Source organism: Nilaparvata lugens, chromosome 13 (assembly GCF_014356525.2).
Source record: "Nilaparvata lugens isolate BPH chromosome 13, ASM1435652v1, whole genome shotgun sequence".
In the NCBI taxonomy this organism is placed as follows: Eukaryota; Metazoa; Arthropoda; class Insecta; order Hemiptera; family Delphacidae; genus Nilaparvata; species Nilaparvata lugens.
The window spans coordinates 16,457,973-16,477,679 of record NC_052516.1 but is presented as its reverse complement, the minus strand read 5'-3'; the positions used below and the strand labels follow the sequence as shown (position 1 = coordinate 16,477,679).

The 19,707-nt window shown below is 34.2% G+C and overlaps 1 protein-coding gene across 6 annotated transcripts in view; it reads right to left on the bottom strand.

The window, feature by feature from the left end:
- Positions 1 to 2,118: 2,118 nt before the first annotated feature.
- The window catches only part of LOC111045830, an 85,790-nt gene continuing 68,201 nt past the window's right edge, over positions 2,119 to 19,707 (bottom strand). For 3 of the 6 annotated variants that reach the window (XM_039439926.1, XM_039439924.1, XM_039439923.1), the window contains exons 9-11: positions 13,208 to 15,241; positions 11,841 to 12,163; positions 3,111 to 9,290 (exon numbers count right to left, since the gene is read on the bottom strand). In XM_039439926.1, the coding sequence (XP_039295860.1) occupies positions 8,889 to 9,290; positions 11,841 to 12,163; positions 13,208 to 15,241 (2,759 nt within the window). In that variant the 3' untranslated portion in view covers positions 3,111 to 8,888. Of the gene's footprint in view, positions 2,507 to 3,110; positions 9,291 to 11,840; positions 12,164 to 13,207; positions 15,242 to 19,707 lie in introns of those variants that run through there. The other 3 variants (XR_005572787.1, XR_005572786.1, XM_039439927.1) reach the window with 3 other exon arrangements.

Below are 19,707 nucleotides of genomic sequence, written 5' to 3'. Positions count from 1 at the left end.
CTTCAAGTTCCAAATTTCAAGTCATTCGTCCGTTAATTGAGAGATGAGATATCGTGTACACAGACGCACATACACACACACACACACATATAGACCAATACCCAAAAATCACTTTTTTGGACTCAGGGGACCTTGAAACGTATAGAAATTTAGAAATTGGGGTACCTTGATTTTTTTCGGAAAGCAATACTTTCCTTACCTATGGTAATAGGGCAAATTTGGGAGAAGACAGTTTTGGGCTATGCCTGTTGTCTTCTCCCAATCATATTATATTTATTATAATTATGATCTGTAATGACAATGGAATAAATAAATAAATATCATTGGCAGTCGTCAAGAAGTCGTCATATCTAGCATGTAGCATTTTATAAAATTTCGGGAATTTATTGCCTCGGAAAGAATAACAATCAATAGATCCTGTATCATATTAGGACACCAGGCTGTGACTGGGACACTGTCCCATGACTTTGTGTTCGAGGGAGTGGAGGGGCTCAGGTTTTTTCTCATAGATTAGACACCAATCACCCAAGTCAGACACATACACCACGTAAGGTCCACTTTATATTGGCAGTACAAATAACATTGTTTTTGCTATCCTTGTCTAACATTCGATAAAGCAGGAAGCACTATCATTTTCCAGCTCCGCAACGTTCCAGATCGTTTTTCAACAATATAAAAATATAATTAATAAACAAAATATTTTATCCAAATTATGAAAAAAAATTTATCATAGGCTTGGGAAAGGTATGTCCAAGGCTATTTAGAAGTAAAGTTAGCATGCACTTGGATTTTGAAATATTAATCGACAGAGAATATTGTTATCAAACCAGATTTCAACTTAACCAAGTCAGATGAAGCTTCATTAAATGTTTCTGTCCAGATCTGAAACCAGAGCTGTATCATCAGCAAACAGAAACAGTTGTCCATGAAGTTTCGACCTTGTAATATTGTTGATGTAAATGAGGAAAAGCAATGGGCCAAGGTTCTTCCCGGAACCACACCATTATTGATAATCATAGTGTCACTGTCCACACCATTTAATGATATTAGGCCTACTTGTTTTCTTTCTTCAAAATAGCTCCAACAGTATAATTCCTGCTTAAACGTAAAATTCGAAGGTGATACCACATTTTCTGTTTTATTAAAAAGCATCATTTCAAAATTTAAGAATGAAATAATAGGTACTCGATTCCTTAAACTGAATCCTCATGGAAAATATTATTTTCTACTAACTTAAATAATATGAGTAGATAGATGTAGGTACCGTATAATATAGTAATATCGGGGCATCGAGCTTCGCTCGTTATTTTTATCTATTGATAAACAAAACACAATTCTCTAAAATGATCGTGTTTATATTTTACAGCTGGCTATACGTCAGCTTATGAATTTCGGGGATGCGATATTTTGATTTTCCACAGAATCACTCGCTCACTTTTTACTATCCACAGACGACGAAAGTCTCAGCTGTTTCAGCCAAGATTAATTATTATCCTTTTAATGTCGTACAGCGAGTTTCTCAGGGATGAGACCTAGTGCAATCGAATTTTTATATCATAAACCTACTATGTTCAAAATTTCGTGAAAATCGTTATATAGGTAACCCAAATAACCACATAAATATATATTTACAGAAATTGCTCGCTTAATATAATAGGATATTTTGTGGTACTAGTAATTCTATAAAAAATGGAATAGAATATTACTCTATAGAAATTATTTCAAATTTCCAATCAAAGCTATAGATAAATAGAGCTAAGAACAGCTAATATTGACAGAAGTCCTTAGTTCTACTTATATAGCATTAATTGGATACTTGAAATAATTATTATACATTAATAATACTGTATAACTGCAATTTCTAATAGATCTTCCATCTGGGATAAAATGACAAAACTATTGTAATTGACTAAACTATCCTTTTCCTGGTTTTCACATTTTTTATTCAAAGACAACTCATTTGTGTTTAACATAAAACTTCAATTAAAAACTACTCCTCAAAAAGTATCCCTCAATAAATGAATGGAGGATAAAATATAAATAATGCATGGGGATATAGGATACTTATAGGAAGAATAAAGTTGGATGACGGGATAATTCAGTTATCAGACAGCGATATAATTTTATAAAATAACATTTATAATAATACTCAACAAAAAACAAAATTAATTGATTGAAATACTTTGTATTATTTGAAACCATACTTGACTTGTGAAAATTCATCTCTTCGAATTTGTGTTCTAATATAATAAACATATATATAATTGTAATACTAATAAATTATCAACAGTAATAACAAATTCAATATATATAATTAAATGCAAACATTTTTCACAAACGCATTGATAGGAAAACATGAATAGAAATTACAATACCTTCAAGAATGTAGAATGCTTGGAGAAATTCGAATGAAATTAAATATCATCCTTGGATACATCCTGGAAAAATGAAATATTCACTTTTCTAGTAGAGGTTGAATTATATTTTGATTTAGGATAATATTTACCTCCAAGTTATTTAAAAAAACATATATTACTATGAACATAAAAGGGTTTCAGAAATTATATTCTTCTTCTCCCAATCTCTTAATTATAATTCAAATTTCCATATCATATGTTACTATAGAACTATAATCTAGATAGAGTACCTCTTCGAAACAGTTGTTAACTGGCAACTAAATTAATAATTTTGTCAGGTTGGCATTAAGTTGAGTTGACTTTGTTAGGTTGGCACCAAGTTGAAGATTTAAATGCATTTATCGAGGAAAAATTGATTGGGCACTGCTACTTCAATCCTGGGAATATTATATTACTAGCCGTCAGGCTCGCTTCGCTCGCCATATCCGTTTAGCCAGACGTTTAGTCTGGACCCCCGACTGGATTGTCCTAACATGATAAAAATGCAGGCGAGCGAAGCGAGCCTGCTAATCTCATTCTTGGACAATCCAGTCGGGGGTCCAGGGGGCGGAGCCCCCTGGCTAGACGGATATGGCGAGCGAAGCGAGCCTGACGGCTAGTGGAGGATAAAATATAAATAATGCATGGGATATAGGATACATATAGGAAGAATAAAGTTGGATGACGGGATAATTCAGTTATCAGACAGCGATATAATTTTATAAAATAACATTTATAATAATACTCAACAAAAAACAAAATTAATTGATTGAAATACTTTGTATTATTTGAAACCATACTTGACTTGTGAAAATTCATCTCTTCGAATTTGTGTTCTAATATAATAAACATATATATAATTGTAATACTAATAAATTATCAACAGTAATAACAAATTCAATATATATAATTAAATGCAAACATTTTTCACAAACGCATTGATAGGAAAACATGAATAGAAATTACAATACCTTCAAGAATGTAGAATGCTTGGAGAAATTCGAATGAAATTAAATATCATCCTTGGATACATCCTGGAAAAATGAAATATTCACTTTTCTAGTAGAGGTTGAATTATATTTTGATTTAGGATAATATTTACCTCCAAGTTAATTTAAAAAAACATATATTACTATGAACATAAAAGGGTTTCAGAAATTATATTCTTTTTCTATCAACTTAATGTACAGTAACTTACATAAATACACATTTTCGACCAGGAATTACATTGAAAAATTTCTGGAGAATTACGTCCAATCGGCTATTTTTCATTCATTGTCATTGTGTACAATTTTCCTGAAAAATTATTAAATACCGTCCTATTTCCTGACTTTTCTTTCAAGAAAACAAAAAATTGAATAAAATGCACGTAATTAAAATCTCAATTTAAGAATGGAAGACAAAACCTGATACACTTACAATAACCCGCAGAAAATACTATTTATTTTTAATATAATTGGTGTAGTGTGTGAATGATAGTTTATTTTATCTGAATATCAGATATTTGAGAATATCAATAATAATTAATATAGATGATCCCTAGGAATCTTTGTAATGTGAGGTATTACGTCCAAGGTGAAAAAATAATATATTCGTGATAAGATAGGATAGGATAGGAGGAAAACAAATTATACAAGAATTGATAGTGAGGTTTCAAAGCTAAAGCATTTCAACACGAAATGTATTAGAAAAAAATATTCTTTAGTCAACATGAATATCATCCTATAAACCTTTAAATTTATTCAAGGAGCAGGAACATTTACTGTAATTTAATACGTTGGAATTTGTATTTTTGTTGTACAGTAACAACTGCTTAATTGTTTTAGAGGATGTCATCGTGTAGTTTTAATTCTGCCAAATACACGATAATCTAATAAAAGTCCTCACCATTCAAGAGTTCTTTAGAATAAACGGATGCCTTAAAACTTTAGTAAACCTATACTTCCTGTTCAAACATGTATACTCTTACGATAATTTTAGTTATAGAATAAACGGATGCTTTGAAACTTTAGTAAACCTATACTTCCTGTTCAAACATATATACTCTTACGATAATTTTAGTTAATCTTTTGAGAGGCGAAACACAAAAATACACTTCAATATCAGAGTAAATCAAATAAGACACTGCTTGTATTATCGTTTTGAGCTGCATAGAGAAAAACTAGCAACTATTTGTGAGTATTCGTTGTAATAAAATCATAGTTTTATAAAACATATTTGAAACCTCACTAACAAACCCACTTTAAAATCATTCAAGGATAAAAGATACCATCAAAACTTGACGAAATATAGGAACATCAGAATACGAAAATCATAATCATAAAACAATTATGATATGAAAACTTACGTACATTAGATTACTTACAACCGTTTACACTCAAGTATTAGATCCCAAACACATACACACACACACACATTCTCACACTCTATTTGAATAAAAAGTATGATAATACCTATACAGAATAATAATCATCAACAATATTTACAGACAATTATTACTTAGGATATAAATTGATTTTATTGATTTTTGGTAATGAAAAAGTGATTCTTTACATTTATACACATACCTTACATGTCTCACCCAACAATATGATTTATTGCAAGAGCTAATCGGCTAACTTAAAAATTTATACTAAGAATACTTTACACATCTCTCATGAGTATTATCTTATTACGAATATCAAGTTTACATTCCTGACTTGACATAATAAAATTGTAATATTATAGAGTATATTTGATCTTTGTTCATCTAGTATTAGATTAAAATTAACATCAATTGCACATTGAATTTTTGTTTTAAAATATTCAAACAATACTGTGATATCCTTTTTTCTATCAAAATATTAGTTTTGTTTTAATCAATCAGTCTTTCTAATCTAAACATACAGTAACCTTATTCGCTTCATTTTTGTTCTTTCAAGCTTTTCTTTTACACACGATGACTAAAATTCACGATTTTCAAGTAAATACAATAGTAATATTTCGGAGATTTTCAATCTTGCATTTGGTTGAATTCAAATCTAGATTGTTCAGATGCAACAGCAGAGATTTTATGAATGAGTTCAAGGGATTCATAATTTTTGAGGGAAGGGTGTTATTATGAATGTTTACTAGTAAGGATGAGAGAAAAATGAAAATTATGAAAAAATAATGAATCAAGGATTGATTTGAATACCACATGGATTTGAAAATGTTGAAGTTTTATAAATTTATACATCAATTGGTATACTTCAGTTTCTTAGAAACAATTAGGTAACTTGAAATATTATATACCATGAAGGAAGAGCTAGGAAATAGAGATTTCATATTACATAATTATAAAACAATGTTAATACTAGACCAGAAGAGTTATTCAAAAAGAGGGACATGTATTATTAAACATTACAACCAAACTAATTTAATCTTTTATTTTGAAGGACTCTAAAAATTGGAAAAATTTACAATATTCTTTGGTAAGAGGCCCTAATGGGTGCTCTTTTATGACGGTGCATTTAGGTGGGCTCCGCACCACTAGGTGAGTGCCAATAAATCAGTTTTAAAAATAAATTCTGGCAGGTGGTAGAAGTTTGTTTTACCCTAAATCGAATACAATTCATTGCTTTCAGTAATCATAGACACAATAATTTCCCTGAAATATTTTTAGGATATTGCTAACGATTGCAAATATTTATTGAGCTTATTAACAGTCAACAAAGGAGCATGAACATTGAAGTTAAGTTTTCTAATAGAATAAATGTTGAATTATTTTTCGAAAAATACGAACGTTTTTCTCATAAATACTATAATTATTAAAGACAAAAATATTAAAAGTTCCTTGAGGCATCTTCTAATTTTGATTAACTAGTATACAACTCGTGAGTAAGGGATTAAAATAATTATTAATTCAATCCCTCTTCCAAAAAAACTATTCTTATTTCTCATTCATACATATCTAACTTCAATTTTAATAATAATTATCTATTGGACTTTACCACGTTCTCGTAATCCGAGCAAAATCGGCAATTTCACATCAATATCTTGAGCATCATCTTACATTAAAACACAACATTCACGATTCATCTATCAAAATTACAATGCTATTACTTATCATCTCCCTGAATATTCAAACTTCATCTATTTCTAAATCTCAATTTATTAGCATTCGTTTTTGAAATTGATAATTACAACCACTAAAGCCCCATATTAATTTCAGTGTTCTTAGTTGTTGCTCGGATAAATACATTTTTGAACAGAGTTTTTCCCGATCAATATACACCGGATTTGATCACTTTTTCTGTAATTGATTGACAATAGATTAGAAATAAAATCGTTATTACTTTCCATGTTTTTTCAAACGGAACATATCTCTCATTAATATGCTAAATTTGATCACATTCCAAGTTAATATTATTATAAAGCATTTTAATCAAACGAATAGTTTGAGACAAAAGCAAAATAACAAAATGATAGAGACTGAACTTTTAAAAAAGTTCCATTGTTAAGGAAACCTTTCAAAACATTTTTGACCGAAGAAAATAATAGGAACTGAGTAAACGAACTAATAATATCATCATGAATCAATTGATTCGGGAAAACAAGATCTTAATAGGATTCAATTCAGTTTATAGAAGACGGTTTACAACCTCCAAGCTTCAAAAATGTAGGGGTTGAAGCTTAAATGCTTCAAAATTAGGATTGTAACCCGCATAGATTCTCTATATTTGTTCATTAAAAACTCTTATTTTTAGTAAATAAATAGGGAAATAACAAATAAAATAGTGAAAATAAATAGAATAGATACCCGTTTATTGTAAATAGTTTGTTAGAGAACTTATCTGACGGAAACTACTCGACCCAAAGTATATACGGCTTTCTCAAGTCTAACTCGGGTATTGCAATCCTCAAGTTCTGTTCATAGCTTCCCAAGACTTACTTGACTCAAGTATGTAATCATAATGTAAAGATCTTGATTGTGTAGCTGCTGCATCAATCTTATTAAAATCATTAATTAGAAAAGATTCAATTAATCAAACTTCTATTTTATCAACAAAACGTAAGTCTCACAAAACCACAACATATAGCTGTCTACAAAACAAGAGATTGAATTGGTTCAAATTGACACCAATTTAATGAATCAATCATAGATATAAAAGAGCTTGAAATTGTCAAACATAAACAATTAATTGAAACCACAAATTCAATTATTATTGTATTTGTTATTCATTTATTATATTATCTTTAGATATTAGTGAAGCAGTTCATTCTATTCGTTTTCCAACTCATTAGGAATTACTGAAAATGGTTCGACAATGTTCATTTCATTTTGTGTAAATGCATCAAATACCACGTCTCTCATCAAGCAAGGTAACATTACTTGCAATTCATCCGAATTTGACATGGATTTTCCGTTTTTTCATCAAACTGGGACACTACGAATGAGGCCCATTGACGGCTTCAATTATATATTCGGGCGGTGGGACCTTCCCGCAAGGGACTCCCCACCAACAAAAGCCATACGAATTTACTTTTTACTACGAGTGATTCCTACAATCTTCAAGTTCTTCCATTTATATACCATACAATTAATTCCAATACTGAATGACTAGCTAACAATTTAGAAGATATTCCTTTCTATGTGACCCATTGATTAAATTTCTATTTTATAAGAATACCACAACATAACTTGAACTCAACCAATCACTCATCTCACCCTGACAACCATTCCTTCTAGCTGCCTTCAACATTTATAATTCAGCAATATTCTAACCAAATCACTATTAGTAGATTATATTCAAAATGGTTTGACAATCTTCGAGTTTTTTCCTTTTTGTAGACATAAAATATAGAAATTAGAATTTGAATCATCGATTATCACACTCAACAATTATTTTCTCATAGCTTCATTCAACAGCCATCAATCCACCATTTTTTGGTCACAAAACAGGGGCACTATAAGAATAGATGAAAATTGTTTGACAATCTTTGATTTTTAAACTTACGGTAGACAAATGTAAAAATCAATACGAATGGAGAAAAATCACTTCACCTCTTAATCATTCCTTCTAGTTGTATTGGACATCACTCTATCAGCCATTTCCTAATCAAATTGCTCCTATGAAAAATGGTCTCTTAGGCTCAACTCACACTTACGCGACTCAGGTCGAGAAGAGACTCGACTCTAGTCGAGAGCATGTATTTTCAAATGTTGACGTCGCGAAGACTAGAATCGACTGGTCTGAGTGTCACCATTTGAAAACACATGCTCTCGATTAGAGTCGAGTCTCATCTCGACCTGAGTCGCGTAAGTGTGAGTTGAGCCTTTATCATTCCTTCTATTTGTATTGGATATCAATCTATCAGCCATTTCCCAATCAAATTGCTGTTAGTACATACTATGAAATGTGGTTTCTTAATTTTAAAGTTCTTTTAGAAGAGAAATATGGAAACATCAATAATTTGACTAATCAATGATCTCACCCCTCAATCCTTGCCTCTATCTGCACTCCACATCCATCAATCAGTCATTTTCTTATCAAAGATCGGCAGCTTGGATCTGACGGCCCCCTCGCAGATCATCAGCCGCTGATTGATGCCGCGTTTGTGCGCCGGCGCGTGTGACGTCACAAAGCCGGCATTTGCGAGACCTGCTGGTGTCGGTACCAGGCTGCTGCTCCTATCGGCGCCTGGTAGCAGGTTGCTGCTCCTGGTGGCCTCCTGTTGCAGATAGCAGCGGCGCAGTTGGTAGTACTCGCGATGGTTGAGTTGGTGGTACTGGCGCTGTGGATAGGCGCTGAACACGTGTGACGAAGAGGAGGAGATGGGGTCCACATGGTCCCACCGGCTCGATGACAGGGCAACATTCGACTGTTTGCGCTCAAAGTACTCGACGATTTTGCTGATTTGCTGTGGAGCTGCCTGTTTTAACAAAAAAATAAAAAACATATTTAATACACAGTACGGTTCGGGTCCTATAGCTTTGCCTATCGGCGGAGGACCACTAGAATACAATACTACCCGTTCAAAAACATCCAACATTTGAAGGTTTTCCTAGTACATGGATATCCATAGTTGGAAAACCCCTTCAATCTTCCAACCTTTTTTTGCACCATTTTCTTTTTATTTTGTTTTAATGTGTATTGTTGTTGTTGTTTGCATGTATTCTTTTTGTTATCAAACTTGTACGTGTGTGTAAAAATAAATTGAATTGAATTTTAGAAAATTTCTAATTATTATTGAATTTCTTGGCATAATTATAATAACAAACTGTCATAATCGTGTTTGAGAAGATTTGAAATACTTAACAGAGAAAATATAACAATGATTTCGAGAAATGCAATAATTGAAAACTTTTTATCTATTTATTTAATTTTTTTTTTAATAATTTATCTTTCCATAAGCAACAGATGCTCTTTTGTATCTTCTCAAAAGCAACGTGTTGGATCCAAAAAGATACACAAGGAGCTTTTTGGAGTTACGTACTTTTAGCACAACACAGTTTACAGTCCAGGCCCTGTAGCTTTGCCTACCGGCTTATACAGGGTGACACATAATAACGGAACTTTTAAAAACGCCATAAAACATTAGTGGGAAGGGAAAAATAATTTTATTCAAACTAATGTAAAGTTCAAGACTTGCCATTTGAGAATTATTAATAACATCTATCACTTTTTGACAATAAAATCTTTAAGATGGCTTCCTCCTGAACGAATACACTCTTGAAATCTGTGTTGACGATTCCTCATTGATCGCTGCAACATCTGCGTTTTCTGATCCCATGATCTGTCCACCTGCGATTTTCTGTTTGTGGAGCTATCTCAAATCAAACGTTTTTACAACTTGACCAATAACTGTGGTTGAATCATAACAGACAATTCAAAATGAAATTAACAATATCCCAGCTGAAATGTTGTAGCAATCGTTCAGGAATCTCAACACAGATTTCAAGAGTGTATTCGTGCAGGAGGAAGCCATCTTGAAGAAGAAATAGTCGAAAAGTTATATATGTTATTAATAATTCTCAAATGGCAATCTTGAACCTTACATTAGTTTGAATAAAATCATTTTTGCCCTTCCCACTAATGTTTTATGGCGTTTTCAAATGTTCCCGTTATTCTGGGTCACCCGGTACTTGAACATTTTCAGTGAAGCCATCAGCTAACATTCGTTCAACATGCTTTTTCCACTTTTGGTGATAAGTTGCCAAAGTTAGTAGACTGTCTACTAACGTTGATAAGTTGCAACTCTCTCATTCATGAAGAATCTCTGTGTGTAGGGAGCTTCCTCGATTTAGGGTGTCTGACGCTGATGTTTTTGCAAAGCCGTGAATATTATCCCGCTCACCATACCTTGCCTATATGCCGTTTCAAAGTTACGGAGGTAAAGCTACGGGACGCCTACTGTACCACATTGCAATTAAACTCACAACAGCTCAAATCGAGGTAGATGAAATATTCAATATCTTGACTCAAATTATACAGAGTGAATCATATGTGTGGGAACCCTTCAATAAGTTGGAGACTGTTGTAGATATAATACTGTAACTTTCAGGATAAGTTATTGATCGAGTGCTCTACCTTTTGACGTACAACTGAATTTCAACCCCTCATAAGGGGATGACTTGAGGGTTGTAACTCGAATATTTTAAATGTAAACACCTATTGTGTGGTACATCATTTTAAAGGCCTTTACCACACAATGGGTGTTTACATTTAAAATATTCGAGTTACAAGCCCACATTTCTTTAAAAACAAAAACTTCAATCAGTCGCCATTTTTGATGCAAGTATCATAGAAAATTTTTATTGGTGCCATCTTTCTTGTTTTAAAAAGGCCTTTAAATTATGTAACACACAATGGGTGTTTACAGTTAAAATATTCGAGTTATAACCTCTAAGTCACCCCCTTATGAGGGGTTGAAATTAAGTCAAAAGGTAGAGTATTTGACCAATAACTTATCCTGAAAGTTATAGTATTATATCTATAACAGTCTCCAACTTATTGAAGGGTTCCCTTACACTATTTGTTTTACAAACAGTTGTTTACGTGCTTGATTTCATGCATGGAAAACAGCTGGAGGGCTCAGAGAATTAATACACATAGTCACAAACAGCAAATTTTTCAGGAGAACATTTTTGAATAAAATGCTACATGGACTCTGTGCATTTTTCCTCTGACCTTGTTCGTTATTACATTTCAAGCCATGGACTTTGTGCGTTACTACTCTGTATGCTATTTCTTCTTCTGCTCATATCTAGGACTATGTTCAATATATCTCTGTATTATTTTGCATGGCAATAGTACAGCACGATAGCCACCTGTTGCAATGAAAATCTAAATTTTGGACTATGTGCGTTACTCCTCTGAGCCCTTCAGCTGAGATTTAATGACTATGACAAAAACTATTTATACTGGGGGGAATAACGTTTATTAATCTAATTTTTACAGATTTAGTTGAGAATAGGCCTACCTGCAAGGAAGCGGCACGATCATCCCAAGCGGCCGCCAAGTCACTTCCGCCAAGACTGCTGACATCCTCACTGCTGTCCGTGTAGACAGACGACGATCGCTTGCCTCCCCCTCCCACCGCACCGCCGCCCCCACCGCAGTGCAGCATTCCCCCTCCCACCGCACCGCCACCACAGTGCAGCATTCCCCCTCCACCACAGCCGCGCAGGGGCGTGGCTATGTCCTCCAGGCTGCAGGAGACAGTGGCGCCCGAGTCGAGGAACAGAGAGGAGGTGGCCGACGACGAGGAGAGTGTTACTGAGGAGGCCGTCACTGTTTCTACACCTGCAATCCAACGCATCCAACATTAATAAATGTTCACATATCAATTCAAATTCAAATTCATTTATTTGCCATAAAATAATACCGATTGATAAAATAAACATTCTAACTTACAAAATGGCACTACCGGCAAAGAAAACTTGTGCGCCGGCAGTGAGTTCGAATAATACTGAGGTTTTTCTAAAAAAAACTGGGGTTTTCCTCAAAAACTCTGCTATTATGGCTTTATAGATGATAATCGGCTCTATGTCGTTTATTGTGATCATGAGTATTGAAATTTTGAGTTATACTGATCATTTTCACATACAAGAATGATTCATAAAGAGACCTGAGCGCAGGGGCCGAGTGATCTAAAACAATGAATAAAAAAGAGGTTTCATTGATTGGATAACTTTCATTGCCAAATACACAAATCAATACAACAGTTTTATAATGAGGGTCTATAGGTTGGAAATGAAATCATGATTTTGATATGTGTTTAGATGTTTATTGGTTATGTGATATATTATGATAAAATAATATGTTTTGGCCTTGAAAAATATTCTATCCCAATACAGTTTTCAATGGCTATAAAAGTGAAAATAGAAGGGAATTTCTTTTGAGTTATTTCTTGAATTTTAGTTTCAATTTACTCTACTCTTCTTGTTTGTCACAATTATTAAACTGCATCAAGGGGAGCAACGCTCCCGCAGTATATGACACGTCAAAGTTTAATCTAATACAATACTTATAATTATTATTTAACGAAAATCCTAATTAAATGCTATAAATCACCCCGAAGACATCTGCTACTGCAGACATTGACAACAGGGTTAACAGCTACCGGGAAAATAGCTGTTAACACTGTTGTCAATGTCTGCAGTAGCAGAAGTCTTCGGGGTGATTTACAGCATTTAATCAGGTTTTTCGTTAAATAATAATACATTAATTAGCATTTGAATGAATGCAATCTCTATTTAATTTCATCTATAATATAATACTACCATCCTTCATATTTCAATACAAATTTTATATGACAATCAATTGAATTTGGATGACAAAACCCACCTGGAAGACAAAAATCCTCGCCCAGATTGCTGAAGAAGCCCGATTCGCAGGAGCCGCGCCGCCTCAAGCCCTGTCCGGCCGGCACCACGGGGCCCGGGTGGAAGAAAGCGCCCGGAAGCACGAGGCCGCCTGGTGGAGAGGTCGGCAGATCATCCAGGTGAGTTGCGCCAATATTCGAGCTCGACGAACACGTGCGCAGAGGCGGCAGAAACGCCGACTGCGCACATTTGCCATCATCTACCATCATCAAAGCGGCCGGGTGGTGGTGGAGATGGTGTCCATGGGGTTTGTTGAACAGCGGGTGAGCAAACAGGGACGGAATCCGTTTCTGCGGGTCTGTGTGGACGGTGTAGTGCAGAGGTGATGATGTGGCTCCCAGGAACCTAAGTGACTCATCATAGCCGCCAGATGACTTGGACAGATGTGACTTGGTGAACCTTGTGAAGAGATCGGTGGCCAGGACTGTCATTGTGCTTCTCCTTCTGGAAAACGTTGGTGAGGATGGAAGCGACATGGGTTTTGTCTTGAGGCCGGTGTAGTACCTTGGCGGCTCCACACGAAATGAGCCACCAGCCACAGCACTGCCACCTGCACTCAGTCTCACATCCTTGTCATCTTCCACATCTCCATCTGCTGATTGTTTTGAAACAACTGTTGAAGGTGAGCCACTAGATGATTCCAAAGGTTCACTATGTGTCCTCTCAAACCTTGCATCCTCATTCGACGATGACACTCTCACTTTTGCAGCATCCACTCCATCACTCTTCCTTGAAGCCCTTGATTCATTCGGGATTTTTGATTCTGTTGGACATGTTTCCATTGAAGATATTTTTGATTCTGTTGATGTTACCATCCCCCTTCTTCCATCATCATTTATGGATTCCATAGGGGATATTTTTGATGCTGTTGTAACTGTTCTTGACTCTGCCATTCTTCTCCCGTCATCACTTATAGTTTCCGGTGACTTTGACGACTCCTTTCTAAACGTGTAGAACATTCTAGAATCGATCGGCCCCACCCTACTCAACACATCTCCAGTCTTTCTCTGGTCCCTTGTTGTTGAGCTCGAACTTGTCAACCCTTCACTTGTTGATTCTGAAGTTGGCAACCCTCTTGTTGATTCTGAAGCTGTTGACCCTCTCCCTCTAACTCCACCAGTCTTCCTCAACTCTCTCACTTGTGTAAAGCTATTCCTAGTCATTGTACTAGATGCCCCATCCCGCTCCTCACAACTATCCTTACAACTAACATTACTATCACTAGTTTCACATTGTCTTTGTTTACACCTATTTTGATTGTTGTATTTGAGAATGTGCGAAGGTTTCACGACTGGCTCCACAATTACACTGGGGTCTGGTTTTGGTTGAGTTTCTGCACTATCATCACTAGACTTCTGTTGGTGACTACTACAGGGCAGATTGGGGTTGGTTTTAAGGGGCTCTGAACCATCAGGACAACATTTCTGTTGGTGGCGATTGCATGAGTGGATATGATCTGTTGTTTTAAGAAGATCTGAACTTTCAGGACAACATTTCGGTTGGTGGTGAGTACAGATGTGGACATGGTCTGCTGTTTTAGGGAGTTCAGTACCTTCAGAACAACATTTCCTACAAGGAACCACCCTTGTGTCTGCATTTTTGAGGGAGTTATCCCCCGTTCTATGTTGATGACTATGGCTGCAAGGTAGGTCCAGTTTAGTTTTGCCTTCAAACGACGACTCGAACGGGTTGAGCGACTTCTCCTCGGCCGACCGGAACGGCGACGGTGAGGGCAACTCGAAGCAGGACGAGAACAGGTCGGTTGAGTTGGTCGAGGCGAGGATCTTGACACCCTTGCACTGGCCGAGTGCCGTGAACGGGTTGGCCTTCGACGAGGATGGCTTGTAGTGAGGATCGCCGCGGGCCATCTCCTCGCCGACATGCTTCAGCGGCGATGCGACGCTGAGGAAGTGGCAGCGAGCCTTGTCGCTGGGCGCCGTGTGTGGCGGGAAGACAAGCAGGCCCACGTCTTCTGACAGCGAGCGACGGTGGATTACTGCAAATACATAACAAAAATCCATTAGAAACAAACATTTGATTCAAATAAGATTATTCATTTAATAACCAATGATAAGAATAACCATAGACCTTTAAATAGAAAAAACAAATCTCAGTACCTTTTTTTAAATTATTTCATTACAACATGTTTCAACATTCATGCCATTTTCAAGTGATTTTTTCAAAAATGGCATGAATATTACAAGTAGCCCTAAAAGAAAAGAGACCATAGACCGTTATTGTTCATAAACCTAGCATTAGACCATAAATTGTACCACACGTTTAATACTATTCACTATTCAGTGTTATTTATTTATCAATCAGTGATACAAATAGCCATAACCATAGATAGACCTTTATTATTCATAAACCTAGCATTAGAACTATTCACTATTCAGTGTTATTTATTTATTCATCAGTGATAAAAATAACCATAACCATAGACCTTTATTTTTATTATTCATAAACCTAGCATTAGAACCATAAATTGTACTAAAAGTTCAATACTATTCACTATTCAGTGTTATTTATTTATTCATCAGTGATAAAAATAGCCACGACTTTATTATTCAAGAACAGTATTTAATTCATAAACCTAGTATTAGGCCATCAATTATAATACAAGTTTTATAATATTCAATGAAATAAAGTTTTAAATTATTAATGTATAATTTTAAATACCGATATTTCTGTTGTATGTTTTACTTGAGGAAATAAATTTCATTTGATTTGATCGAATGATTGGGAAAGGAAAAACAAGCTTGGCCTTTACTACTTCATTCCCGAATATTGATTTAAATAAGTGCAGAAAAGGGTGTGTTTTGTCAGCACTTGACCAAATACTGATAGAAGAGAAAGAAAGTATTAAATATTTTGGAGAGACTGAAAGAGAAATTATAGAGATATTCAAAGATTGAAAAGAGAAATAACGAAGATAATGAAAGGAATATTATATTAGTTCATCACATCATCTACATATTAGCACATCATAATGAAATGCAAGTGTTGTGGACAAAGTTAAGGCAAAAACAGCCCCCTGTTACATTATAACCCATTTATAACCAACTGATAGGTGATGGATTACTTAGTATAAGGAAAAATAAATTTATTGAAACAAACATTTGATTCAAAAGTGTATGATAACTTAGTACCTTAGAAGAGGGGAAAAAAGTAATTGTTTACCATTTGCATTTGCTTGGTAGGAAATTAAATTACCCATGTAAAAACTATGTTGATAATATCAACATAATATTATTAATGGAAATAATATTAGAAAGTAAAATAATATATGAATCGGCCTGAGGAGAAAGGGAACATGTCAAAATTTTTCATTTTTTATGGTTGAAATGAGTTGTTTACTATAGGATACCTAGATTATGGTTGAAAGGGTACATGTCAGCATTCTCTTTATACGAGAAACAGATATCGTATTTTTGCTGTACTGGAGTGAAAGGGAACTAGTCATGACACACATGTTCCCTTTCAACGCCGAACATTCGAAAATTAGCTGTTTGTCAGTTGTGATTTTTATGCTATTGTTAGGTTACCTTTGAGGTTACTTACGCGTTAATTTGAGGTTAGATTGTTTTCGGTTGAGGTGTTTATCGTAAAAGTGATAATTTATAATATCATCATGAGTAATAGGAAGTCGAAAAAACTCAATTTTAAGGGTTGAATCTTATATAAGTGCTTACACTGGATTAAAATTGTTGTCTTAAAATAGTTTGCACCCTAATGACAAAAAAGTCTTGAAATTATCAATACTTTTATCTGTATTCAGTTTTTTCTCTCCACTGAAAAATTCTGATTTTTGACATGTTCCCTTTCTCCTCAGGCCGATTCATATATTAAAAGTGAATAATATTAATATTAAAAAAGGAGGCAAAATGACAAAGCAGAGGGGAAAATATCATTGTTGTGTAAGCATAAACTATCAATAATTTGTAGAACAGAACAGGCATACATGAATTTGGACTGAATTGATCAATTCTTTTTTTCAATGGTTTCAAGACTTTCAAATAGAACTATAAAGAATTTTCAAGATTTGTCAGAACAAGAAATGAATTATAGAAAGAACCAAAGATCTGTTTGATGAGAAAGTATATGAGAAAGGCTCCACAACATTAGATATTTATAATAATTTATTTGATAGTTCATTGTAGTTCTCAAGAGTAAGAACTTTTTCCCTGTTTTACAAAATAACTAAATTTTTATCAAGCTTCAGATTTAATGAATGAGAAAGAATAGAGTTACACCATGAATAAAGTCTTTAAATTTTGAATAAATAAATCATCAAGAGACATCACTGCCCAAATTTATCTACTTGTAGATTTCCATTCCTATTGCAAGAGCTAGTTATAGTGATAGAAAATTCATAAAATGGTTCATTATTATTCAATTCACTTCAGACTAAAACAGGTTTATTGATCATAAGACTTAAGATTTGTGATGAGATCAATTAAAATTTCAAACATACTTTTTCATGTGAGACTATGATTGATTCGCTCTTTAATTCATTCCAAGTAATTAGATCAATAATATTCGCAAATATTGAAGAGCATCACTGAAAAATCACAATTACTTTTCCCACATTCCATAGTTTAACAACAATAGTGATGAAATTCATAACAAAATGATTGCAATGGAAATGTTAAAATTTTTTAATGATTGAGCATAATTTACAAGGTTTGATAGAATAACAATTTGTGGAAAGAATACAAACAATACTTTAATTAATTTTACTGGTAATAAGGACTGATTTAAATAGATAAACTAAGAAAAATTGGTTGCATTCAACTTGACCAAAATTGTGTGAATTTCAATACATGGCAGTTGGTCTTCAAATTGCATCATTGTGTTATGAAGTTTCATTTTTGGTTCTCTTGCATAGTGAGTTTCTCAAGTATTGAAACCAAACACCTAAGCATCTTGCTGATTTCGCTGAAAACAAATATAGTTTCAGTCTTTTAGAATATTATAGAAATGAAGATTTGAATTTATAAATTGAAACTATGTAAGATTTCAAAAATATTATGAGAGTGATTTATAGGTTAGAAATGGGCCGAAGCTGTTGTTCGTCCCGATCATATTTATATGATTTGTAATAATTGAATCCACAAATAAATAAATAAAAATTATACTATCAGTTGTATGGTGATAATCAAAACGAACGATGAGTAATTGAATAGAAACACAATACATTTTCTACTAAATTCATCGCGGGAAATTCTACAACATTTCTGCTAAGTGTTCAATAACTGAATATTCATCATTCATACAGTACAGAACCTCGATAACCCGGACTAACTGGCATCGAAGCCGGTCCGAGTTGAAAAAATCCGGGATAACCGGATCAGTTTTATCAAACGAATTATTCAACACACTTTTTCAAAATGTATGGGGTTATAATAAATAAATCCATTGCAAATAAGGGGAATCCGTTCAGTGTGGACGTCAAATTTGCAACTGTGAAAATCAATCTAAATAAACCCATTGTAATGAAACTCTCAATTTTTTCTTTTGCAAATCGTCCATGAAGTTTACTCAACTAATTATTCAACAACCTATTTCAACTAGCTGCAAGATCCTAACTTAATGAACAAACACACAGAGATGTTACTCTGTATAATAATGATTTCAAATATCCAATGAATGCTATATTAATAGAACCAAGGACTTCTTATACTTACTGCAAATATTGGCCGAAGAACTAAATTGCAGAATGAAATTAAAAGAATAGAACTGTCCAAAAATTGTGCCCAGACCGGGAATCGAATCCGGTAACATTGTGTACGTTCTGTGTACCATAAATTGTCCCAGTTCCAATCGTAAATAATTGTTACATCACGTGACTAGTGCAAAATGTTCCCATGGAACGCCATTTCAAAATTGTTGGTTCAAGCTTTTGGCGCGCACTTATAAAGAAGATTTACACCAAAATGTGTTGTTTACTAGCTGCGTAAATGAAGAAAGGCTGTTTTACAAACTTATCGTCTAGAAAAGTGTGCATTTCTTTCATTCCATTACTCTAAAATTTTCTATAGAGAAAAAATCATTCAACGAATGGTTATCAAACATCATTTTGTAGGTTATGCTATGGTAAACAAACAAGCTATCAGCGTATGCGCAGAGAAGCAAGCAGACTACAATTCAATCGACCAATGAGAGCTCGGATAGTTGGAACTGTAACAATTTACCAGGCTTCGTTCGACTGTGGGGCAGGAACTTGGAACTAGAACTGGTTTCTGGTACAGAATCTGTCAAAATTCTTCCCATCGGACGCGGAACTTTTTACCTAGTATATCGTGGATCGGACAATTTACCACATTCTATGTACCAGAACGGGCTCATTATTCATATTTCCATTTTCCTATTTAGTTTTTCGGTCAATATTTGCAGTAGCAGAAGTCCTTAATTCTATTTATATAGCTTTCATATTGGAATAATTATTATACAGTAATAATA